General features: G+C 43.7%; 1 protein-coding gene across 1 annotated transcript in view; it reads left to right on the forward strand.

Moving 5' to 3' along the window:
- Positions 1–25954, forward strand: part of ltbp4 (latent transforming growth factor beta binding protein 4) — a 104481-nt gene that overhangs the window by 62266 nt on the left and 16261 nt on the right. Inside the window, exons 12-30 of the mRNA XM_085796719.1 lie at positions 2705–2881; positions 3826–3963; positions 4399–4785; positions 6985–7125; positions 7347–7478; positions 7569–7694; positions 7806–7919; positions 8904–9023; positions 10464–10577; positions 13060–13179; positions 13330–13449; positions 14191–14310; positions 14432–14557; positions 14720–14845; positions 18468–18590; positions 20482–20616; positions 21420–21545; positions 23247–23387; positions 24794–25090. Coding sequence (XP_085652845.1) covers positions 2705–2881; positions 3826–3963; positions 4399–4785; positions 6985–7125; positions 7347–7478; positions 7569–7694; positions 7806–7919; positions 8904–9023; positions 10464–10577; positions 13060–13179; positions 13330–13449; positions 14191–14310; positions 14432–14557; positions 14720–14845; positions 18468–18590; positions 20482–20616; positions 21420–21545; positions 23247–23387; positions 24794–25090 — 2883 coding nt within the window. The remainder of the gene's footprint in view (positions 1–2704; positions 2882–3825; positions 3964–4398; positions 4786–6984; positions 7126–7346; positions 7479–7568; positions 7695–7805; positions 7920–8903; positions 9024–10463; positions 10578–13059; positions 13180–13329; positions 13450–14190; positions 14311–14431; positions 14558–14719; positions 14846–18467; positions 18591–20481; positions 20617–21419; positions 21546–23246; positions 23388–24793; positions 25091–25954) is intronic.

Genomic DNA, 25954 nt, shown 5'->3' on the forward strand with positions numbered 1-25954 from the left:
CCTACTGTACTGTAACGCAGTGGTTCCCAACCATTTTTGGCTTGTCGCCCCATTTTGACATCACAAATTTATTTCTGGCGACCCCTGCAACTGCAGTCACGTGATCGCAGCCGTCAATCAAGATGCACCACCTCAGATATTTGTATATGCTGCATTTAAACTCGATAGAATACAGTTGATTAAAGGGATAGTAGCATTTTTTTTAAAAAGTAGGGTTGTATGATCTACAAATAGCCCCTAAGTACTTTAATTGCAGTAGAAGACTCTCTGCACTCCTCCCGTTAGCAACGCCAGCCCATAATAGCCCTGCCCAGAGATTTACAATATACAGTGTTGTGAACAGACCCAAAGAAATGGCCTATTTTCACGGCCTAAAAGAGGTTTTACCTGAAAAAAATACACAGTTCCATTGTTAGGTCCAAATAAAAACTGTGTTTTTCCTGCACTTTGAAGGGCTGGAAAAAATTATATTATAGTGAACAATGGAACTGTGTATTTTTTTTCAGGTAAAACCTCTTTTAGGCCGTGAAAATAGGCCGTTTCTTTGGGTCTGTTCACAACACTGTATGTTGTAAATCTCTGGGCAGGGCTATTATGGGCTGGCGTTGCTAACGGGAGGAGTGCAGAGAGTCTTCTACTGCAATTAAAGTACTTAGGGGCTATTTGTAGATCATACAACCCCACTTTTAAAAAAAATGCTACTATCCCTTTAAGATTGTGTGTGGTATTTTAAATCATAATTTTAAAAAGAATAATAATTAGTTTAAAAAAGTATAAGTAATTTTTTTTTTTATCAATTAGACATTTCAGGCGACCCCACTGAAACAGTGCTGTAATGATCATAATGGAAACAGAGCAAATCAAAGTGGTATATAAATGTAATTTCTAGGGGACAGCTGCTCCACTCCTCCTGATGGGACCTGACGCTGTGTTGGCTGTCTGGCTGCGTTTGTCCTCAGTCGTGATGTTTGACAATCTCTCCGTGTCTGTCTTTGTTCTGTCGACGACATACTGTACCTTATTAACAGACTTCCTTACCTTCATGTCTGGCTGATGTGATGCAGATGTGTCGGTGCACTATGACCTCACAGCTGGCCAGGTGTGTGTGGTTACAGGTGATCTTTAAGATGCCGCTCTGTGTTATTTTAGCCTCTGGCACATTGTCAGTGTTGACCACAGATTGTCTGTGTGAGTCAAAATACCCAGCAACACACTGCAGTGTTTGTTGAATCAATAGAAATGAGGGAAAGATGCTGGAATGTTAAGCAATAAAACAGATTTCCTCAGTGTTGTTTAGTTTTTTTAATAAAATCTTTCTAGAAACTGTTGTGTAACTGACCCGGGTGTTGAACTGTTGTGCTCTCGTCCCAGTGCTACCATGGACAGATTAGAACACAGTCTCGAGGCCCCGCCCCTGCTGCTCAATCTGTTTCTTCAGATGTGTGTATCTGCATGTTTCTTTGTGGATGCTTTGTGCCTCCTTGTGGTCAGTGTGTGTCTTCTGTAGGTGTGTTGTCTCTTTGAGGTTGTGTTGTCTTGAATGTCTCTGTAGTGGGTTTGTAGCTCCTGTGGTCATGTTGTGTACAAAGCTTCTTTGTATCACTTTGTGGTTGATTTGAGACGTTTGGTTGTTTTTTTCCCTCTGTGGTAATTTTGAGTCTCTTTGTGATTGTTTTTTGTCTCTTTGTGGTTGTTTTTTGTCTCTTTGTGGTTGTTTGTTTGTCTTGTTACAATTGTTTTTTGTCTCTTTGTGGTTGTTTCTTTTCTCTTTGTGGTTGTTTTTGTCTCTTTGTAGTTGTTTTTTGTCTCTTTGTAGTTGTTTTTTGTCTCTTTGTGGTTGTTTTTTGTCTCTTTGTGGTTGTTTTTGTCTCTTTGTAGTGGTTTTTTGTCTCTTTGTGGTTGTTTTTTGTCTCTTTGTGGTTGTTTTTGCCCCGTGTAGTGGTTTTCTGTCTCTTTGTAGTTGTTTTTTGTCTCTTTGTGATTGTTTTTTGTCTCTTTGTGATTGTTTTTTGTCTCTTTGTAGTTGTTTTTTGTCTCTTTGTGGTTGTCTTTTTGTCTCTTTGTAGTTGTTTTTTGTCTTGTTGCGATTGTTTTTGTCTCTTTGTGGTTGTTTTTGTCTCTTTGTGGTTGTTTTTTTTGTCTCATTGCAATTGTCTTTGTCCCTTTCATTGTCTTTTTGTCTCTTTGTGATTGTTTTTTGTCTCTTTGTAGTTGTTTTTTGTCTCTTTGTAGTTGTTTTTTGTCTCTTTGTGGTTTCCTCACATCTGTTTTTGTCTAGAGTTAGTTCCAGAGGGTCTGTGCTGTCAGGGAACACACAGTCAGAGAGAAAATCACATTGAAATCTGAATGAACACCAGTCAGATAGTTACACTCTGTCCACTACTGTCCTCTGATAGAAATACAACATGCCGTAAACATCAGCTTCACTTGTGTTTTGATGAGGTGTAGCTACTTCTGTTCCTGTTAACTACAAATGTCTGAGCTTGCTTGATCTGTGTGGAGTCTCCGTCCAGGCTGCTCTGTCTGAATGTCTCGGTCCATCTCAGCCTGAATGGACCTGAGAACAGCATGCGTCGATCCTGCATGTCGCTCTCTGCCGACGCCTTTAGCTCCAAGTCTGTCCGGCCCCCCAGATGAGCTCCGCCGGGGGGTTTCCTCCCAGTAACACGTCCCCTGTCTTCCTCCGTGTGTGTGTCCTCCTCAGCCCAGAGTGTGATATCGGACAAGAAGGGTCAGTGTCACCGGGTCCTGGGCTCCGGTCAGGGTCCGTCCTCCTGCTCGCTGCCCATCCTCAGGAACATCACCAAGCAGATCTGCTGCTGCAGTCGAGTCGGCAAAGCCTGGGGTCCTGACTGCCAGAGGTGTCCTTACTTCGGTTCAGGTTGGTGAAGCGGACAGCTAACCCACTAACCTACTGTACTGTACCGGCCAGCTGATGGTGTAATGCTGGCAAGAGACTGTGCACACACAAAAAGCACAAAGCAGGGCCATGGACCTCTCCAGACCAGTCCTGGAGCAGCGAACAGACTAACTAGTTTTTAATGAACAACTCAAAACTGACACCCTCACGGGGTCAAACTGGAACAATGGTTTAAAAGTCACTTTACAGTACACCTCCTGCTGAAAATCAGATGAGTGAGTTCCTAATTATCCACCACTTCGCCATGACACTCCATTCCACCGTTACTGTATTGTTGATAGCATAGACTGGTTGATAGACATCGGCCGTGATGACTTTATTTATAATCATCACGTAATTTTAATGAGAACAACACGGACGAGGTTTTAGCTTTATGTCACATTTTCACGTCACTATATCACCGTTGCGACTACTCTGATGTTTATGAAGTCTATAAAACGAATTGTTGAACAAACATTTTAGATTAGCTGGGCTAACCGGGAGCGCGCCTATGTTCCCTCAGCCCTATGTTCCCTCAGCCCTATGTTCCCTCAGCCCTATGTTCCCTCAGCCCTAGGTTCCCTCTGGACTCTCTCTATCTGGCCTGTCTAGCCTCTACCTGGTCTTTTTTTACTAAACTTAACCAACTCCTTTCTTCATTGCCTAAACCCAACCAATGGTGGGACCAAAGGGCTGAGGGAACATAGGGCCTCATTTTCAGTGACAACAAAAGTTAGAAATGTGGGAACATAGGAATGACCCGGGTATTTCAGTACACTGCATTTTGACATACTAGTGTGACACGCTTACATACTCCAAATAGTTAGTGTAAGTATGGAAGTATTCAGATTTGTATTTTGTACAACAGTATTTGTTTCAGGTGATTACTGATACCCTCTCACTTCTCCATCTGTTTCCTCCTGCAGTGGCCTTTAAGGAGATTTGTCCGGCCGGTCCTGGTTATCACTACTCGGCTTCAGCCCTGCAGTTCAACCAGAGGGTCACCCAGCAGCTGGGGGGCGCAGGAGCCCCGCTGGTGCCCCAGGACAACCAGGAGAACCAGGGTAGTTAGAGCAGATCAGCCCGGAGCGTATACTGTGTGTTTGTTTTAAGAAAATGTTTAAAAAAGAAAAGATAAGCATCTACTACAAAGAAGAAGGAGAAAGAGAAAAAGAAGGGAACAAAAAGAAAAGATAGATAGATGAGTGGTGTCTACTGTTATTTTGTTTGTTTTCTTGTCATTACTATGTTTCATCATTCTTAATATTTTGAAACAGAGAATAATATTGGTGTTGAAGTAAGCCAATGTAATTGTAACAACAGAGAGGGGCAGGTACTATAAGTTTTCTTCACCCTGCTCCTTTTCATTCATGGTGAAAATGTGTACATTATATAAATATGTGCAACCATGTGAGAATGTACACCATGAATGAAATAAATCGAAATGAAATGAAAATTACACGTCCAAACCTTCATCCCCCTCCCTCCTCCACCCTCAGGTCTTGACTCTGGATCCAGAAGCAGCGGAGTCTCCAGGTCTCAGCACAAACCCTCGTCCTCCTCCGACGCGACGGCCGGCGGAGCGAGCGCTGGATCAGCAGGTTCAGGCGCTGGATCAGCTGGTGCCAGCGGTGTCCAGACCAGGCCCGGTCCGCCTCGGCCCCAACCCCAACCGCGGCCGCCGTCTCAGCCCCAGCCACCGTCTCAGCCCCAGACCCATCCAGCCGCCAGCTCTCCCGCCAGGCCGGTTCACCCCGGGGCCACCGGCACCACCGGCACCCAGGACAAACCACAGACCCCCGGCAGACCTGCCACCCCGGCTGAGTCTGCCCCGTCACTCACAACACAACCAAGACCACAGTCTCCAGTGTCCACCGGGAGTCAAGGTAACAGAGGCTCTGAGAGCAGCTCATTTCAACAGTGGAACTGATCAGATATCAATCATCTGGAGCTGGTTTCCCAAAGCCTTCGTAACACTACGTCGCTCTCAACATTTTTGTTTTTATTTTATTTATAGTGCAATGCAGGTGATAAACAATACAAGTGTAAAAGTGTGTAAGACAGGGGTGAAAAACAAACATATATAGCAACACAGGACAAGACAATACAGTACGCAGTGATAACTATTATAACCAATCAAATGAAATAACAAAAAAAACAATAAATGAAAATAAAAAGTAAAATAAAATAACACAATTGAAATAACAAAGACAATGTTTTTGTTTAGGATCCGAGAGCAGCTCTTTTCAACAGTGGAACTGATCAGATATCAATCATCTGATTGGATATCAATCATCTGGGACTGGTTTCCCAAAGCCTTCGTAACACTACGTCGCTCTCAACCTGGACTTTTTCTAAAAGAGATATTTCAACATTTTGGGAAATTCGCCTATCGCCATAATCCCTATAGTCCTAGGAGTAGGTTCATTAACTTTAATTGCCAGTGCAAGCTGTTTTTAGACAGGGTTCCTACAGGTTCCTTCAGGTTAAATTCAAGTCTTTTTAAGACCTTTTTAAGACCATTTATATAAAAATGTAATACCTATTTCACTGCCCTACCGGCAAAGAAAAGTGAAATCCTCAAATTTCAGAGCGTTTACTGTAAACTAACTGTATCATCCCACTATTTTTCTGCTCTTTGTGCTCTGCTAGGGATGTAACAATATCAAAATCTCACAATATTACAACACCTCAATAACAAGCACATTATATTTATTGCAGTATCATAAGGCATCATAATATCAAAATCTCACTGTATGATAATACCATATAAACTCCACAGTACAAGATTTATTCCACTATCCATAAGTCAACAAGAAGAACATTGATCCAAAATAATCGTGGTTGACAAATGAAACTTTTGACGAAAAATGCAATATGGAGAAGTTAAATACAGCACAACTTTTAAGACCCAGAAATCAAAATTCAAGACTTTTTCAAGTCTTTTTAAGGTATTATTTCCAAATTCATAAATTCAATGCTTTTAAGTCTTTTTAAGACCCCGCGGGAACCCTGTTAGATCAGCAGGGCAGAGACGTGAGCTGCTCATAGTGTTTCCACGTTTCCCTCATCAAACTAAATACACAATCCAACAACTCCAAAACGCTCTGGTGGACAAGTTATGACCTGCACATTCACCACGCTATGAGATAATATTGTATCAATATGTAACATTACGTCACATGAAGCAAATATTCAGAACTACTGTAACTTTTGAAGTCACTCTGCCGAGCAGCCGTGTCTGAAATGTAGTTTCGGCTACACATTTCCCTTGAAAACAACTCTGTCTCATAACTTTCCGTCATTATCTCATAGCGTGGTGAATGTGCAGGTCACAACTTGTCCACTAGAGCGTTTTGGAGTTGTTGGATTGTGTATTTGATGAGTTTGATGAGGGAAAGCCAGAAATACAGCGCACCGTGCAGAGCTCACACTCTGCCCCGCCGATCTAAAAACAGCTTGCACCGACAATTAAAGGTAACGAACCTACTCGAACCTACATTTGGTTAGTTATTCTAATAAGATTAGTGATAGTCATCTATAATATGGCCAACAATTAGGGTCTAATTAGGTTGGCTATATATGTGCCATCACGGTGGCAACTTGTGAGGCCAAACAATACAAAACTGCCTGCTGGACACCATGTCTGAAAATGCGATTTAAAAAAAAGTTTCACCTCCCCAGAGCAACAAATCATGGAGCTCCTCTATCTGCTGGAAGCCACACTTGTCAGGCCAAAAGTTTGGAAACCACTCATCATCTCCAGTTGAACAACTGTAGAAGAGTTGTGGTTGATATGTAAGCATCCGATTGATGTTTTATTTTCAAAGAACGCACACGCTGTTATCATGCACCTCTCCGCCTGAAGTGCAGCGCACCTTACGTCATTCACAGCAAAGTCATTCTCGAGGAAGCTCCTGAACAGTTTGGGAACCAGGTGTAGAAAGGTCAACACCTTTGGTCAGAAATACCTTTCTAGTCTTCTTCTTAGTGCGCTAAGAAAGAACGTTATTGGGGAAACCGGCCACAGATCAGTCATCTGACTTCATTCGTCATTATTTTAATTGTGTGTTCTCTGCTCTCAGCGGGCGGCCGTCCCTCCACCGTGTCCAGACCACAGCCACCGGCCAGAGGGGACGCGCTCCCCGTCCCGGCCCAGCCACACAGCCCCGAGCGTGGGTCCAGACCGGCTGTGGAGCCCACCAGCAGACCCACCAGGGTCCAGAGTGAGTAGCAGCAGACCCAGACACAGCTGGAGCAGAGAGGACAGATGTTCCATCCAGTCCGCTTCTCATTTCTAAACCTGTTTCAACACCAAAACCACGTCTGCATCTGTGTTTAACACTCACACACACCTGCTGTCCATTCATACCAAGGATTTACACCTGAGCTGAGAAATGACTGATGTGTTTTGCACGTGTGTGTGTGTGTGTGTGTGTGTACACAGCAGTGCGAGGTGTGTGTGAGACCAGACCAGGTGTGTGTGGGCGTGGCCGCTGTGTGGATGAGCCAGGAGGAAAACACAGCTGTGTGTGTGATCAGGGATACCAGCTCAACTCTCAGCGCACACACTGCCAAGGTGAGATACACACACACACACACACATTTTCATAAACACAGAGAGAAAATAAAAAAGTACTAACTGGTGTCTGTCAATGCCTGTGTGTAGATGTGAATGAGTGTGTGCAGTCTCCAGGTGTGTGTCCAGTGGGGGAGTGTGTGAACGCCATGGGAAGCTACAGATGTGTGTGTCCGTCCGGATACAGGGGCAACAGCCAGCAGACCGGTTGTCAAGGTGACGTGGGCTTGTTGTTAGTTTGTCATGTGTTGAGACTGTGTGTGTGCTGCTTCACACAATAACAGCAGCAGCTCTCTCTCTCTCTCTCTCTCTCTCTCTCTCTCTCAGACATTGATGAGTGTCAGCTGACCTCCTGCAGAAACGGCCGCTGCGTTAACGTGCCCGGCAGCTACCGGTGTGTCTGTCACCTTGGTTACAGGCTCACCGGCAACACCTGCACAGGTAAGGATGCACCGACTGCACAAAACCAGGTCCAGACTGAGACTGGATCATCTGATGAACAGACTCAAGGCAGCACAGAGTCGAGTGTATATCATAAATATATTTACTGTCACAATAATCGATAAACTACAATATCCATTAGGTGTGTGATACAAGTGAATGTTGACATAATTACTACTTTACTACTTAAGCTGAGTATTTTGCCATTTAATGTTAATTGATACTTGTAACTCACAACTTTTTAGAGACAAGTATTTTTTTTTTGCAGCTGAAATATTCAAATTTCCTCTTTAGAAATATAATTAACTTTTAAAAGTTTACTGGTATTATTATATATATATCATATTATATAATATTGTATCGTATCGCATCGCATCACATCGCATCGTATCGTATATTGCATCGTATTGTATCGTATTGCATCGTATCGTGTCATATCGTATTGTATCGCACCATATTATATTAATTGTTGATGGGGTACCTGCCCCATGTTTTTAAATACTGTACTTATACTTGTGTTTTCTTTAACCTGCTTGTTTCTATTTCAGTATTGATTCAGAATTCAGATTCAGAATTGAGTACATTTACATTTTATCTTTAAAATGTTTATCAATCTACATTGTCCCTCTTTATCAAATAAAAAGAATTGAATTGATGCATTACTGTGTTCAACTCTTTACTGTTGCTGGTAAAGTGTTGGGCAGATTCAGTATTCCCCACAGATCCTCCAAAGTTTTATCTTAACTTAGAATACAGCATTGTACCTTATTTGTTGATGATTTTTAGTTTTATTAATGTGAATCTTCAAATTTATTAAAGTGGCCAAAAAAATGATGAGCAGTAAATACTTGGTGATTCTTCCACTCCTGTACTACACTAGAGTGCAGTTTCTTACTGTGTATAACAGTGTGTGTTGTGTTGAACAGTTTTACACGGTGATCGTGGTGGCAGTGGCTAAAACATCTGTGTGTGTGTGTGTTTCAGACGTGGATGAGTGTGAGGACCCTCTGCTGTGTCCTGGTCAGGAGTGTGTGAACAGCCAGGGCTCGTACCGCTGCACCTCCTGTCAGCCGGGCTTTGGACTGCTCAACAGGCTCTGTACAGGTAACACACATGCACACACACATTTTCATCATCTATTAAAGCAGAAGTAAGTGATATATTTGTGTTAATCTAAGTCTTAAATAGTTCTATCTTCCGACAGCAATCACTTCTATAGAGTGTTTGGTCTGAAACACGGGTCTGTCAGTCACTCTGCTCTGCTCTGAGCCGAGGAGAAAACTTTTCTTGTATCCTACAAGTTTTATCCGATGAGGAGAGAGAACGGCATGAAGGGCTGTGTGTGCAGCCAAGGGATGCGCCTGAATGTGGTGACGTAGGGACGAGGACTGTTATGGTGCGTTCAAGGCAACCCGTAACTCGTGTTTTTCCGACCTGTGAAGTCATACCAGTTCGATCTGGTACGAGTTCACGGGTCAGAAGTTACGAGTGGCCGTTATAGTGACTTTCACAGGTAAAACAGGTCGGAGAAACACGAGTGGGTTGCCTGGAACGCTACAAAGTCGTAAGCCGTGACTTGAAGCTGGAATTTACGGTTTCAAAAGCCTGCCTGGAACGCAGCATTAGCCAAAACGACCGGATCGCTTACTTCTGCTTTAATGTACCTATCATCTACTCAATTAATCCATCAGTCATTGAATTTGATAAAACATCAGAAATCAGGGATTAAAGGAGAATTCCAGTCATTTTTTACCCCTAAATCGTTGTCCTGATGGTCACCTAGGGTTGGTTGGAGCAAAAAACACAACTAAAATTGATGCAGGCAAACCGGAGTTACACCATGGCTAGACGGCGCTAGGGTTAGCGACAACGCTAAAGTATGGGGGCAATTTTTTCAACCACAACAAACACTCAAAAAACAATCAAATATCTCTGGTACATGACTGGAATCCTTAGAGACACCACTGAACTCATATAGTGTAGAGTAGAAACAGTATAAACTTTGTGTTTTTGCATGTAGCCACTCACCTCAGATAGCCGAACTCTGAAACATCCTGGAAAGACATTACTAAGCGATCGCAGAGCGCCTGCTCTCCCCGCCGCAGAAACACACACTTTTTCCTTGTTGTGATGATTTCTTTACTAAAATAAACGGTCAGAGATATTTTGGACATTACCACTGCTCTGCTCCACCGTTTATTTTAGTAAAGAAATCATCACAACGAGGAAAAAGTGTTTGTTTCTGTTGCGGGGAGAGCAGGCGCTCTGCGATGAGATAGTAATGTCTTTCCAGGACGTTTCAGAGTTCGGCTACATGCAAAAACACAAAGTTTATACTGTTTATACTCAGTATAACCGTACAGTTTATGAGTTCAGTGGTGTGTCATAAGGATTCCAGTCATGTACCATAGATATTTGATTTAAATTCCTTGCTGCTGCTGCTGCTGCTGCTGCTCATGTGTCTTATAATTATCACCGTGATAAATGTAAAGTCCTGTCTACATCCACCAGCCCTAGTCAACAGACTGTTGTGACTCTCTGCAGACATTGACGAGTGTCGCCAGGCTCCCTGCGCCAACGGTCGCTGTGAAAACACACCCGGAAGCTACCGCTGTGCCTGTCACTATGGTTACAAGCTCCAGAACAACAACTGTACAGGTAAAGCTGATCATAAGCTCAGTCTGAGACCGTGACGACCTTTTCCTTTTTACTGAACAAACTGACCTGAGCCGGTCACAGCGCCGATGACCTCACTGTCAGACTCAGTGTTTCTTATTGACAGCACCGACTGACTGTGTGACTGCGTCTCCACCTGTTGCTTGTGCAGTTCTTCCTCAGTGCCGGGTTCCCACATGTCCTGGAAAACCTGGAAAGTGGTTGACTAATTTTCCGGTCATGGAAAACACATGAGAAAAAAGTCAATTGTCCTGGACAAGCTTGAGCTGCCCTGGAAAATGATTTATCATGTGGTGATCAGCTACCAGAGCTGGATTTGACAGACGCTGCTTAGGATTTATTTTCCAAAGAAGTTCCTAGTGAGAAAACTAGAAGCTTGTTGATTGTTACTGGTATTGGACCATGAGCATGAGACAGATAGAGGAGCAGCAGAGAGTTGTAGTGGGTGTGGTTTAAAAACAAAAACAACATTTTGCTTTGTTCTGTGATAAATTTGTCACAATTTCTGAGCATGTAAGAGATTATTTCATAGAGAAGTCAGAGCCATAGACCGCACCTCTTTAAATCAGACTTCTGGGGGAGAGAGAGGAATAAACATAGAAACAATCATGTACAAAATAAGGGACAACTGTCAGAAAGAACACTTCTCCAAAGCATGAAAGGGAGGGAGTGTATTAGTTTATGGCATTTTAGAACACGGCTCTCTTGAATACTCGATTCTGATTGGTCAATCACCAATATTCTGCGGTGTTTATTTCTCGATAGACCACCGCTGAGCGGACCGTTGCTAGGGACTCCATAGCAACGGCCGACTCTGCATGTCCGGTCACGGCCGCTGTTTTGCTGAGCCTCCTCCCGTTCGTGCATTTGAAGCCTTTGATAATCAATCAGTGGATCGATGGATTACCATACACGTTACGATGTATTGTGTGTAGTCGTACCTGTCATAAACAAGAGATTATGGGGTGCGTTTGTGTCGCGGAGCTACAGAGAGGAGAGGAGCTGTGACACGGTCAGAGGTTCTGATGCAAGTTTACTTTTCAGCCACGATGTGGAAATAACTTAGGAGCCTCCACTCTCCCTGTAACAGGTTACAAGTCGTTTATCAACATCACTATTAGTCCCAAGCTGTTTAATGACGGTAAAAATGAAACATAAAGTAAATATCCTGCTACTTTCTCTTTTCTGTGCTGCGCTGGTCAGAGCGGCGTCCCGAGCAACGGTCTAATTTTACATGAATAAAATCTCTTTTTATCATTATTTTGTGTTACATTATTGAATGATTTAGTTGTAGGCCGTGTTCTAAGCGGGATAATGTAGAGTTCGGAGGTTGTTATGGAGAAATAAACCCCTTCATGTTGTATGAAACCCCTCCGCTTCGCGTCGGGGTTCCATACAACCTGTCGGGGTTTATTTCTCCATAACAACCTCCGAACTATACATTATCCCTTACATAACATATATGTTGTACTGTAGCAGCTTTAAATGTCCTGGAAAATGATTGAAGAAAAGATTGAATGAACCCTGTCAGTGGTTGAACACGTCGGCAAAAATCACTGACAGACAGCAAACAGCTGCCAGAGTGTGTTTTAAAGGAAAAGTTTGATATTCAGGAGGAGACTTTCACCTGACTAATGTGGTGAAAAGATGTAATTATATCGCTATAAAAATATATATTTCATTGTCTTAAGATGAATCGCTCTATAGAAACAAACTGAGTTGGAGACGTCCATGTCCTTCGGCTGGACCACGTCACATACTTTGAGCCTGTTAAAGCTGTACAGAAAAGAAAATTGAATTTAAGCCACTCTGGGTCATAAAATTAGTATAATAACTCATCTATCAGACGATGTAGGCCAAACTTTGTGCAAAATTCTATTTTTGAGTAAATCAGGGATGAAAGTGTGGTAGTTTTTTTTCTCATTGGATAATGCAGGCGCACGGATTATACGTCAGCCTGTACACGATTCACCAGCCACTGATATTGGATCCGTCATCCGTCATTCAAACGTCTGAGACACACACACACACACGGAGCTCGGTCTCGCCCCAAGCTTTGAATATCCCGCCCGCTGGATAACGACCAATCAGATTAGTTTTCCTTACTCGGGTAAACTCGTGTTGCAGCTCGGGACAACTCGGCGCGACAAACAGGACAAACGGCCATTTCTGTAACCCTCATGTATCAGACAGAAAATAGAACTGAACTCCCCCTGTTCTCAGATCAGTCCTGGATGAAGCTCTGAGGATTTAGTCACTTTTAGAGCCGCATGTTGGAAAGTCAGATCTTGATTGTGAGCAGGTTGTTGAAAGTAAGATGAAGATGTTGTTGAGAGGAGCTGACCCTGGATCTGACCAAAAGGAAAACCTCCAGCCCAACAAACAGTCATGACGAACATGTGTGTGTGTGTGTGTGTGTGTGTGTGTGTGTGTGTGTGTGTGTATTCTGACTGTGTGTGTCCAGATATAGACGAGTGTGCGGAGCCATCCCAGTGTCCCGGACAGATGTGTGTGAACTCGGTGGGATCGTATCGCTGTGTGTCCTGTCGGCCGGGATACACACTGAGCAACAGAAACTGTACAGGTAAGAAGCCATACTCAAACACACACACACACACACACACACACACACACACACACACACACACACACACACACACACACACACACACACACACACACACACACACACACTGCCCTCCCCTCATCCCTCTCTCTCTCTCTCTGCATGTAGACGTGGATGAGTGTGAGAGCGGTGAGCCCTGTCCCGGTCAGCAGTGTGTGAACTCTGAGGGATCCTACAGCTGTGTGGACTGTCAGCGGGGATACCAGAGTGTCAACGGAGTGTGTACAGGTACACAACCACACACACACACACACACACACACACACACACACACACACACACACACACACACACAAACACGGTAACAGTAGAGGCTCAGGCTCATAGACTTATCATGAAAAGGATAGTTCAACATTTTGGCAAATTGGCCCATTGCCATAATCCCTATAGTCATAGCAGTAGGTTTGTTAACTTTATTTGTCGGTGCAAGCTATTTTTAGAACGGCGGAGCAGAGCCGTGAGCTGCTCAGAGCTACGCTACGGAGGCTCATTATGGGATTTCTTGGTTTCCCTCATCAAACTCATCAAATACACAATCCAACAACTCCACAACGCTCTGGTGGACAAGTTGTGAGCTGCACATTCACCACGCTATGAGATAATAACACAACGTTACCACACAGAGTTGTTTTAGAGGGAAATACAGAGACTGTTTGATGAAAAACTGCCCCAGATGCATCAGCGGTTTTGCATGAATTTACCTCGAAAACAACTCCGGAAACCAAGAAATCCCATAATGAGCCTCCGTAGCGTAGCTCTGAGCAGCTCACGGCTCTGCTCCGCCGTTCTAAAAATAGCTTGCACCGACAATTAAAGGTAACGAACCTACTGCTATGACTATAGGGATTATGGCAATGGCAAAATGTTGTACTATCCTTTTAACTGTACAAGCAGATTTTTTCTCCAGGTTTTCTGGACATAAAACTGTGTGTGTGTGTGTGTGTGTGTGTGTGTGTGTGTGTGTGTCAGATGTGGATGAGTGCGAGCAGGTCTCTCAGTGTCCACGCCAGCAGTGTGTGAACACCGTGGGGTCGTATCGCTGTGTGTCCTGTCAACCTGGATACAGCATGATAGATGGTTCCTGCCAAGGTAAAACACACACACACACACACACACACACACCTGTGTCAGTGACCAGTTGAAATCAAACAGTCACCGTCTCTGCTTTGAGAGTGATGTGTGTGAGACCTGACGACTGTCCGTCCTGCAGACGTGGACGAGTGTGCGAGCGCCGGGGCGTGTGAGGCCGAGCGAGTGTGTGTGAACACCGTCGGCTCATTCAGGTGCGACTGTCCCTCTGGGTATCGAACCTCCGGCCTGGGGAGACAGTGCAGAGGTGACGTTCTCACACACACACACACACACACACACACACACACACACACACACACACAACTGTGTCATTGGTATTTTGTAAGATTAATGCTAAAAAGTCCATTTCAACGTGTGTGTGTGTGTGTGTGTGTGTGTGTGTGTGTGTGTGTGTGTGTGTCCTCAGACATTAACGAGTGTTTGGAAAGTGATTTCTGTTTCTCTGGAGGAGAGTGTGTGAACACACCTGGATCCTACACGTGTGTGTGTTCTCAGGGATACACACTGAGCGCCAACAGGACGTCCTGCCTCGGTGAGTCCCTCTGCTCTCCTGCAGTAGTAATGTCTGTAATCAATCAAAGTTTATTCATACAGCACTTGATGACATATAAAAGGAAGAGCAAAGTTACAAAGCTACATCCCATCTAAAGTGACCTCCATGCTCTGACTATGGCTGATTTATGTGAAGTTTGGCATTTTAAGAAAATAACTAAAACTAACTTGAAGGGTTAGGGTTACTTGGGCACTTGTGTGCTTGCAGTGAGCTCACTCATGCGAGGCATCATCAGTCATCTCTAAGTACGTCTTTGCCGTTCAATCTTTTTGCTCTACTTACAAAGCTAAAAGCAGAAAGGTATTGAGCAAACACACACTGTAAATATTTAACCTCACATGTCACAAATAGCGACAATAAAAGATTCTTATTTCCTCATGGCATTTGAAAAATGTTCTCTAATTACACTAAAACTGCAAAACCAAACACACATGTCTATTACTACACACCCAAACACACCCACAAAACCAATTATAGACATCATTTTTGTTTTACATGGATAAGAAATGAAGATAACAGCAAGAGTAAACCAAACATTAAAAACATTTTCAGAAACATATAAAATCATTTTCTGACATGCAACTAGCAGACTCTTTTTCTGTCCTGGTTTCTCTGTTATGTTATGTTATGTGTGTGTTTGTGCTGTTATGTGTTTGTGCTATGAGCATGTGGTATGCGAGCCACCAAATGGAATTGCCCTTTAAGGGATTAATAAAGTAGTCTTGATGTTGCAGCATCAGTAGACGACGTTAAAAGCCATTCAAAATAAATGGGTCTTGAATTTGGACTAATAGAGTGCCAGTATCAGTTTGTCTGAAAGGCCTTTACCCAGCATCATAACAACATCCTCTGCCCTTAGAAATATCAGATATCAGATATTAGACCCTCACATCCACTGAGGAAAACCTCCAGAGAAAACCCTTAACAGGGAAAATATTGCACGTAGCACGTTAATAAAGTTCCAGGTCATTGATAGCAGGTCCAACCTTTCATGTGGAATGTGTGTGGGATCATGTTCATTCTCCCATAAATCCGTCCCACTCATGGAAAAGATCTGCACCTGCTCTCACTCCTGAGCTCAGAGAGTTCCTTTCAAACACTAAAGTGTGTGAGTCTGGCTGAGTGTGAGGCCGACACACACACTCGAGATGTAGCAGTACGCAAAACACACAATACAGTACATACCTCCACTCTGAACTCACAGTTGTATTGGGTATAGTTTCAGTACAGTGGAAAATAAAACATGAGAAACATGGGGTTCCATTGAATTCATACAGCTACACGCTTACCTGCAGTAAGTCTATTTATCTTATCTTAAAGGGATAGTAGCATTTTTTTAAAGTGGGGTTGTATGATCTCCAAATAGCCCCTAAGTACTTTAATTGCAGTAGAAGACTCTCTGCACTCCTCCCGTTAGCAACGCCAGCCCATAATAGCCCTGCCCAGAGATTTACAGCATACATTGTTGTGAATGGACCCAAAGAAACGGCCTATTTTCGCGGCCTAAAAGAGGTTTTATGTAAAAAAAAATACACAGTTCCATTGTTCACTATAATATAATTTTTTCCAGCCCCTCAAAGTGCAGGAAAAACACAGTTTTTATTTGGAGCTAACCAACTCACGTATCCCTCCGCCCAGGGTTAGCGCCCGCCGATCAGCAGTTGGTTAGGTCCAAATAAAAACTGTGTTTTTCCTGCACTTTGAGGGGCTGGAAAAAATTATATTATAGCGAACAATGGAACTGTGTATTTTTTTTCAGGTAAAACCTCTTTTAGGCTGTGAAAATAGGCCGTTTCTTTGGGTCTGTTCACAACACTGTATGTTGTAAATCTCTGGACAGGGCTATTATGGGCTGGCGTTGCTAACGGGAGGAGTGCAGAGAGTCTTCTACTGCAATTAAAGTACTTAGGGGCTATTTGTAGATCATACAACCCCACTTTTAAAAAATGCTACTATCCCTTTAACATTAGCTTAATGAGTGCAACTATGACGTGATGCACTCACTACAGTACATTTCCTCTGTGGCATGGTGCACTGCAGATGTACAAAGCATGCAGACAGATGAATCTGCTTCTGGCAGGAAATGAACTGGATAAACAGCCATAAAAATAAAGGTCTAATTGATACTATCCCAGACAGCTTGAAGGTTTGTGAACCCTCCAAACATGATGAAAAAATTCAAGTTTGGACTAATCTGTCCAGAGATTGGACGTCCAGGACGCCTCTGGTTTGTCTCTCTGGCAAAGTTTAACCAGGCAACTTTATTCTTCTTGAGAGCAGAGGCTTCCTTCTACCAACTGAACAACACGTCTGTTCATTTTTTTGCTTGATCGTTGATGTGATGTGTGGATTCGGCCTTTTCCTTATTTATGCTTCCTCTGGTGCTTCTTGGTGACAGTTTTGATGGCCGTCCACTTCTGGGCAGAGTTGCAGTGATGCTGAGTGTCAAGACCTTTCCTAAGGATGTCTCATTTGGTTGGTCAGCTTATTGATCACCTCAGCACCCACATGTGTTTGACCTGAGTCTATCACCTACTTGACTTCAGCAATGCAGCTGCGGTTCACTTGCTTTTGCACACACTCTGAATCCATATGTTTCACGTCGTCTGCTGGATACACACACATTTCCCTCAAAACAAGACACATGGAACTGATAAACATTAACCTGATCTTTCATGTAGAAAAACGGGGGATGATAAAATAAGAATATCTTGCTTACCTTTAATTGTCGGTGCAAGCTGTTTTTAGAACGGTGGAGCAGAGCCGTGAGCTGCTCAGAGCTACGCTACGGAGGCTCATTATGGGATTTCTTGGTTTCCCTCATCAAACTCATCAAATACACAATCCAACAACTCCACAACGCTCTGGTGGACAAGTTGTGAGCTGCACATTCACCACGCTATGAGATAATAACACAACGTTACCACACAGAGTTGTTTTAGAGGGAAATACAGAGACTGATGATGAAAAACTGTCCCCGATGCATCAGCGGTTTTGCATGAATTTACCTCGAAAACAACTCCGGAAACCAAGAAATCCCATAATGAGCCTCCGTAGCGTAGCTCTGAGCAGCTCACGGCTCTGCTCCGCCGTTCTAAAAATAGCTTGCACCGACAATTAAAGGCAACGAACCTACTGCTATGACTATAGGGATTATGGCAATGGCAAAATGTTGTACAAACAGATTTTTTCTCCAGGTTTTTCTCAGTCTGGACAAAGGAAAAAAAAAAAAAGAAAGATCTGGTGTTTCTCTATAATAAACCTGATACCTTACCTAAGTCATTTAGGTATTTATTAATGTTTCTGTGATCTCCGGACAAGAACTAAAGAAGTGGAGCAGCCAGAGTGTGACTCACTCAGTGTAGTTCTGTTCCAGCTTGAATCCATAAACACACAAAGTCCAGGTCCGAGTGCACACCGGTCCGGTCCGGCAGCGCAGGAACACTGGGCTCAGTGTTCACCTGGACCGGCTGCCAACTGGTTCTGTAACGCTGATGTCATCTCTGCTCTGTCCCCGTGGCGACGTGTGTGTGTGTAGACTGTGTGTGTGTGTGTGTTTTACATGTAGTGACTGACTGCCTCCCTCTCTCTCTCTCTGCAGATGTTGATGAGTGTGTGAAGCCAGGTGTGTGTGTGGACGGCCGCTGTGTGAACACTGGAGGCTCCTTCCAGTGCCAGTGTCAGACCGGCTTCACCGCCAACCCAGAGAAGACCACCTGCCTCGGTACGCACACACACACACACACACACACACACACACACACACCTACACACACACACACACACACACACACACACACACACACACACACACACACATGCAGTTACAGTATATTATACAAAGGTAAAAGACACTTGAAGACATTTGGAACATCACTTGTCCTGGATGACTGGGAGTGATCAGACTGTTCAGGCTATGACTGTGTATGACTGTTAAATACTAGAGGAGTAGTATGGCGTTCAGCAACATCCCATAATTACCATTTGATAAATGCAATGCAGTACAGCGCTTTTCTATCTCACACACAGTCAGTTAAGGATGACACAGCACAGCAGGGGTTGTGTTGGGTTCAGACTGGAAGCGGAGAGTGGAGCAAGAGGATCGAACCATTGACCTTCTGATCCACATTAAAGGGATAGTTCAATATTTTGGCATTGCCATAACCCCTATAGTCATAGCAGTAGGTTCATTACCTTTAATTATCGGTGCATGTTGTTCTGAGATCAGCGGGGCAGAGACGTGAGCTGCTCAGTGAACACAGTGGAGGTGAACGGTACAGGTGCCCTGTCCCTCATCAAACTCTTCAAATACACAATGCAACAACTCCACAACGCTCTGGTGGACAAGTTGTGAGCTGCACATTCACCACGCTATGAGATAACAGTGTTTCCCCCAGAAAATTTGTTAGTTAAGGTGGTGTCTGACCTGTCGACGGGGGGGGGGGGGTGGTAGCGCGGAGATCTGTTGACGGGGGGGGGATCGATCGACGGGGGAGGACGCGCCGTGCCGTATTAAAGTTTCGCTTTCAACACGCGCTGCTGTTCTGCGTGCGCGCTTCTCTGTGGTGTGTATGTGTGTGAGAGGATGCGGCCACTCGTCCGACGGGGGGGGGGGCGCGGCGAATATCGCTACAATTTGTTTTTGTTTTTTTAAGATGTTAGTTTAGGCGGTAGCTCTTTCCTGTTAAGGCGGCCGCCTTAACAGGAAAGCGCTGCGGGAAACCCTGGATAATAACGTATCATTATGTAACATTACGACACATGAAACAAATATTCTGAACTACTTGTGCTTTTGAAATCACTCCGCCAAGCAGCTGTGTCTGGAATGTAGTTCTGGCTGCTTTTCCCTCTAAAACAACTCTGTGTGGTAACGTTCTGTTATTATCTCATAGCGTGGTGAATGTGCAGGTCACAACTTGTCCACCAGAGCGTTGTGGAGTTGTTGGATTGTGTATTTGATGAGTTTGATGAGGGACAGAGGACCTGTACCATTCACCTCCATTGTGTTCACTGAGCAGCTCACGTCTCTGCCCCGCTGATCTCAGAACAACATGCACCAATCATTAAAGGTGATGAACCTACCGCTACTGTATGACTATAGGGATTATGACAATGGGCCAATTTGCCAAAATGTTGAACTATCCCTTTAAAGCACTACTAATAACTGTCCAATAATCACATATTGACAACTGTGGTTAAAGGGATAGTTCACCCAAAATTGAAATTTCCCTCATTATCTCCTCCCCCTCATGTGGACTAAGGGCTGTGAGAAGTTTCAGAGTCCTCCGTGGCTTCTCTGAGTTACGGGGGGTCTCGGCGTAGCAGTGCATGTCCATATAACGGTTGCAAATGGATACCAACTGTCTTTGTAACAAAAAGACACACCAAAAAACATCCAAATACCTCCATGCTGCTCGTATGTAATGTCCCTCTTGTATTGAAGCCCCGAAAAGCCGTTAGTCGACATGAGGGTGAGTAGATAATGAGTGAAATTTAAATTTTGGGTGAACTATCCCTTTAAAGTTCTATATTCTATAATGTTTTCGTTCAGCAGATTTTCAGATGATCACAATGAGTCATCTCTCTCTCTCTCTCTCTCTCTCTCTCTCTCTCAGATGTGGATGAGTGTGTGATGTCCGGCGGGTCGGTCTGTGGGTCGCAGCGCTGTGAGAACACGATTGGCTCGTACCACTGCCTCACTTCCTGTGAGCCGGGCTACCAGGTCACACAGACTGGTACACAGTGTGTAGGTGAGTGTGTCTGGACTTCACACACACACACACACACACACACACACTGTACCCGTTGCACTCAGCGCTGGCGGGGGACTAGCTACAGTTTCTCCGTGAAACTGAACATTTTCTGCAGATGTTTCACAATAAAAGCCCTGCAGGCACGTGGAAGGATTCTGCTGCAACAATGGTGAATGTGAAACAGACAGAGGAAGAGTTACACAAACAAGTTACACAAGTTCTTCATCTTGTCCCTCCAATAAAAGGCAAGAGAGAGAGAACAAAACATGTACAGATTTACATCTTAGATGCGAGGGATAGAAGTGGTCTCCTGCTCCAGTACATGAGTCATAACATCTGACTGTCGGACCCGGCTTGGAGAATACGAACAGGTCAAAGTAAACATGGCAAACGTTTCAAAATAAATGCATGTGTTTTTTGTCACATTATCAAATAATCTCTTGGACTAAAAGCTCTGCTTCAAAGTGAGAGTCCTTTAGAGAAATACACAGGAAGTGAAGTGGAGAATAAAGTAAGTTTACAAAATGATAATAATCTGATACTGGAAAAATATACTTGAGTGCAGTGTTCTTGTACTTTATCACTTGTTGACAGATTTCATGTTTACTTAGCATTTAATAGGACAGTGGAGTGACTAATAGAGCTCTCCAGGGAACTATTCATGTGTTTACAATATGAAATATTCTGAGTATCTTGTTGTTTCCAGCTGGGGAGTCAGAGATCACACATCACGGTGAGTAATGAGAGTTATTAGAGAGAAATACACACAGCTGAGGTTGAGGCCGTCTCTCTTCTTTCAGATATCAATGAATGCACCAATAAGACGGTGTGTGGGGACCACGCCTTCTGCCAGAACCTGATAGGAACCTACCTGTGTGTGTGTGACATGGGCTTCACCACCACTGCCGATGGAAAAGCCTGTGTCGGTAGGTGTTTCCCTCCTCTTCCTCCTCCTGTGTAGATACAAAGCTGCAGGTGTGTGTTGTTGTAACACATCTGCTCCCACTCTCTGGTGAAACAGCGCCCCCTTGTGTCAATAGGACAGTAAGATCATAAATGCATCGACGCAAATACAAGTAAATAAATGCTGTTAGACAGGGCCGGCCCTAGGATTTTGGTGGCCCCCTAAACAAGGTTTTTGTAAGTGCAAACACCAAATCACTGGTTAAAACTGAATACAGACGTGTTTATGCCCTCTGAGGTTTGAGGCCATTTTCTCGACTTTTACATATTTTCTTAAATGTATCTTTTGAAGATACTTGCAGATGTAACAATACTCAAGTGTTTTATGTCTAAATATTAGAACCTCCGCTGTAAGCACACTGAGGCCAGTTTGTCCTAGAACACTGTAGAAAGAAATAATTTAGGACAAATGCTGGAAATTTGAGGTCTGCTTTTTGAAAAATGTCCAATCCCTTGTGAAAACACTCCTTCAGTCATGAGAATGAACTGTTTTGGTGCTTGAAATATGATGCATGAATACAGTAATAGATAAGTGTAGAAAACAAGTCTAAAATGACATTTTGTAAGATTGTTTTTTGAGCACAAATGTTGTCATTCTGCCGTTCTATTTTCACCAAATGTCTCAAATGTGAGATAAAAGAAGCTGAATATTGACTTCACATTACATATAAAGCTCATAGCTGCACGTGCAGACCTCAGGATGTTTAAATGACTTGATGAACCCCGGTACCTTTCTGATCATGTGGCCCCCCACCTAACGGCTGTGGCCCTAAACAACCACATAGAGGGTTTATGCCAGCGGCCGACCCTGCTGTTAGACGGTTAGTCGTGTGAGTTGTATTGTGTAGCAGTGCAGTGTGATTCTCTCATGTTGTTGCAGACACATTAATTGTAATCTGCTACTTTTATTATACTGTAGGTCTCATTGCCATGCTCCTTCTGGCAGGGGGACTGCCAATGGAAATTGGCCTTTTGACTTTAATAATTGGGTGCATTCACATTTACATTTGATCTTTTTTTAAAGGGACGACGAGGAGTTTTGTTAAAGCAAAGTGTTTTCACACTACATTTATGAGCCTCCGCACCATGAAATTCTTTGACCGGCGCAAGACAGACTCATGTTTTCATTCATCAAGAATTAAAGTCAGAGGTTGGAAGACGATCACATACCGTCGTAGTTCCCACCATAAACAGCGATTCGGCGGCGTTATTCTCATGACTCGCCACGAAACCGAAAGTACAAACAAAATACAAAATAACGATAGAGACAAAACCATAGATTTATCTAAAATGGGCCCATTAACAAGTGTGGGTAGCGGAGATTCATCCACATTAATATGAGACTTTTTTATTGTCGCAGAATTTTTCGTTCTGCCGATGGAGAAACTCCTCGTTGTCCCTTTAAATGTTCATTAATGTACACTGTCCCTCTCGAACAAATAAAGGAAAAAAAAAAAAGCTAATAAAATGCACCAACACAACTGTGTGTAACAAATTCCATTATCAATAATATCAATTTTGTCTCGAGTGACTTACTGAACAGAAGCTCTCTGTTCTTCTGTGATCTCTCTCTCTCTCTCTCCCTCCCTCTCTTTCTCTCTCCCCCCCTCTCTCTCTCTCTCTCTCCCTCTCTCTCTCTCCCTCTCTCCCTCTCTCTCTCTCAGATGAGGACGAGTGTGTGTCTCTGGAGGACGCGTGTGGTTCTGCTCGCTGTGAGAACATGGAGGGCTCCTTCATGTGTATGTGTGATGGACTGGATGAGTTTGATGTTGCAACCAAGAAGTGTGTCAGCCCTGCACCACCAGGTACACACACACAGACACACACACACACACACACACACACACACACACACACACACACACACACACACACACACACACACACACATGCAACATCAGTGAGGTCTGAAGGTTGAAGGCCTTAAATCTAATGGTTTGGAATATTTAGAGTAGTATTGTCTGATGATATATTGTCTGATGGATGATAATCACCCACCTGCACTCTCAGGTCAGCTGATCAGCTGTTCCTGACCTGACCGTGCCAAAAACTAAGCTGAAGCTCGGGGGGGGGTTGTGCGTTTGCTGTTGCAGCTCTAAAACTATGGAACGATCTCCCTCAAAACATTAGACTGACCTCTTCTCTGCCGGTTTTTAAATCTCTTCTTAAAACCCACCTCTTCTCCTTGGCCTTTGTTCCCTAGTAAGACGTTGGCTTGATTTGATTTGATTTGATTTGATTTGATTTTTATCTTATTTTATTGTTTCTTTTATTGCACGGCTGTTATTTTACCCATGTTATATGCCTTTTAGATGATTTTATCTGTTTTTATATGTAATTTCATGTCTTATGTAAGATGTTGTGTCTCTTATTTATTACCCTGTGCAGCACTTTGGTCCACTGTGGATGTTTTAAAGTGCTCAACAAATGAAGTTGGATTGGATTGGATAATCCTATGAAAAAGATAAAACACTGACAAAACAGAAACTCTTTGTGAAGCACAGACACTTCTTCTTCTCTCTTGTCAGTTCCTCAGATGACGACATCGTCGGTGCTTTAGACCAGGGGTTCTCCACTAGTCTCACTCTGGGACCCACATTCTCCCATGGTCATTAAGTCGCGACCCACTTTCATAGAATTCAAAAACTCATTTTGCTCTTTATTGAGCAAAGTGCATTTCAGAGCACATGAATGAAACTGAGGAGTTACCATGACAACTGCATGTACGGAAGTGAATAAAAAAAGATCAAACTGCAAAAAAAAGGAGACCAACAAAACGATATATTTGACTTCTAATGCATCTCTGCATTCAGAGCATGTTCACAAAAGTGAATAAATATCAAATTGCACAAAATAAAGACCCACAAAACAAAACAAGATTCACTGCATCAGGCCACATTAATAAGAAACTGATATCTTTGCATTCAGAGCAAATAATAAGAAAGTGAGGAGGAGCATTACAACTGCATGTGTTCACGTGTCTCGTGCCTTTCAAAATAAGTTATTTTTCAAAATAAAAGACATGTCCAACATCAGATGTGCATTAAATATTATTTACTTTTTTGACCAGCTGTCCGCGACCCATCCAGAACGGGTCTAGACCCACTTTTGGGTCCCGACCCACCAGTTGAGAACCACTGCTTTAGAGAACTGCATCGTCCAAACTAACCTTATCATATTTAACCCGTTTGTGTTTCTCCTTCTTCAGCAGCAGCAGCAGGCCCCAACTACTCTTCCTCCTCTTCCTCCTCCTCCTCTTCTTCTTCCTCCTCTTCCTCCTCCTCCTCTTCCTCCTCCGGCCATGTCACCCTAGTGGAGTTCGACCCCCTGCTGCCCCCCCTCCCCGCGGCCCGGCCCGGCGAGCTGAGGGAGTGCTACTACAACCTGGCGGAGCAGGGCACGTGCAGCCTGCTGGCCACCAACACCAGCCAGCAGGAGTGCTGCTGCACGGTGGGGGAGGCCTGGGGGCTGGGCTGCCAGTACCACGCCTGTCCCCTCCCAGACACAGGTGAGACGGCGTGGACACGGGGACACGGGGACACGGGGACACGGTCAACATTCACACACTGCACTGGTGACTCATTGTGTGACGGCCTGAGGTCTTCCACTGTTGTAGACAGGTGAAGCAGGGGGAGTTACACTTTATATAAGGTCATATATACGGTAATAGGGATGTACCTGAACCTGAACCCGAACACGTTACAGTACACAAATAGAATAGTTTTTCTGTCCTAAGTTTCTCCTCATTATTCAGGAGCTTTTTTCCAAAGATAAAGACAGGTTTGGATGTGTGTTTTGAGCATGATTTTGAACCAACTACAAGAGATTAAAACAAAACAGAACAAAAAAACATGTTGGTAGTTGGTTTTGATCCAATCACATCCATGCACCAGACACTGCCACAGTTTGGTTTTGGTGAAGGAAGACCTCAGACTCAGTCCCTTACGTTATCACAGAGGAGCAGCAGCACATAACCAGGTGACTGTGGTTCACACTCCAACACACTAGGTGGCGCTAATGCACCTTAACGGGAAAAGAAGCGGCTTTAAAACGGTGGATACATTTTTTTGAGTGTCACAACCCTGCGAAACGACTGGTTTCACTACCAGAATGTGATTCATTCAGTCTGATTACGTTTGGAAAGTCTAGAAGAGCCACACGGTTAGATTATTTTATTCCTGTTCTAGTTAGCCGAGAACTAAAGCGGATGTTAGCTGGCTAGCTTGGTGGAAGTCTCTAGTGCGCCCACTTCCGGTTTCTTCTCGAATACAAATAACAAATCTGAAGTTCTTTTTTAAAACCCCAAATCCGAACTCGAATACAAATAGTACACTGGCTGTACACCCCTAATATACAAGATGTCTGTCTCTGT

Source organism: Trachurus japonicus, chromosome 13 (assembly GCF_045865225.1).
Source record: "Trachurus japonicus isolate A0001 chromosome 13, Traja_1.0".
NCBI lineage: Eukaryota > Metazoa > Chordata > Actinopteri > Carangiformes > Carangidae > Trachurus > Trachurus japonicus.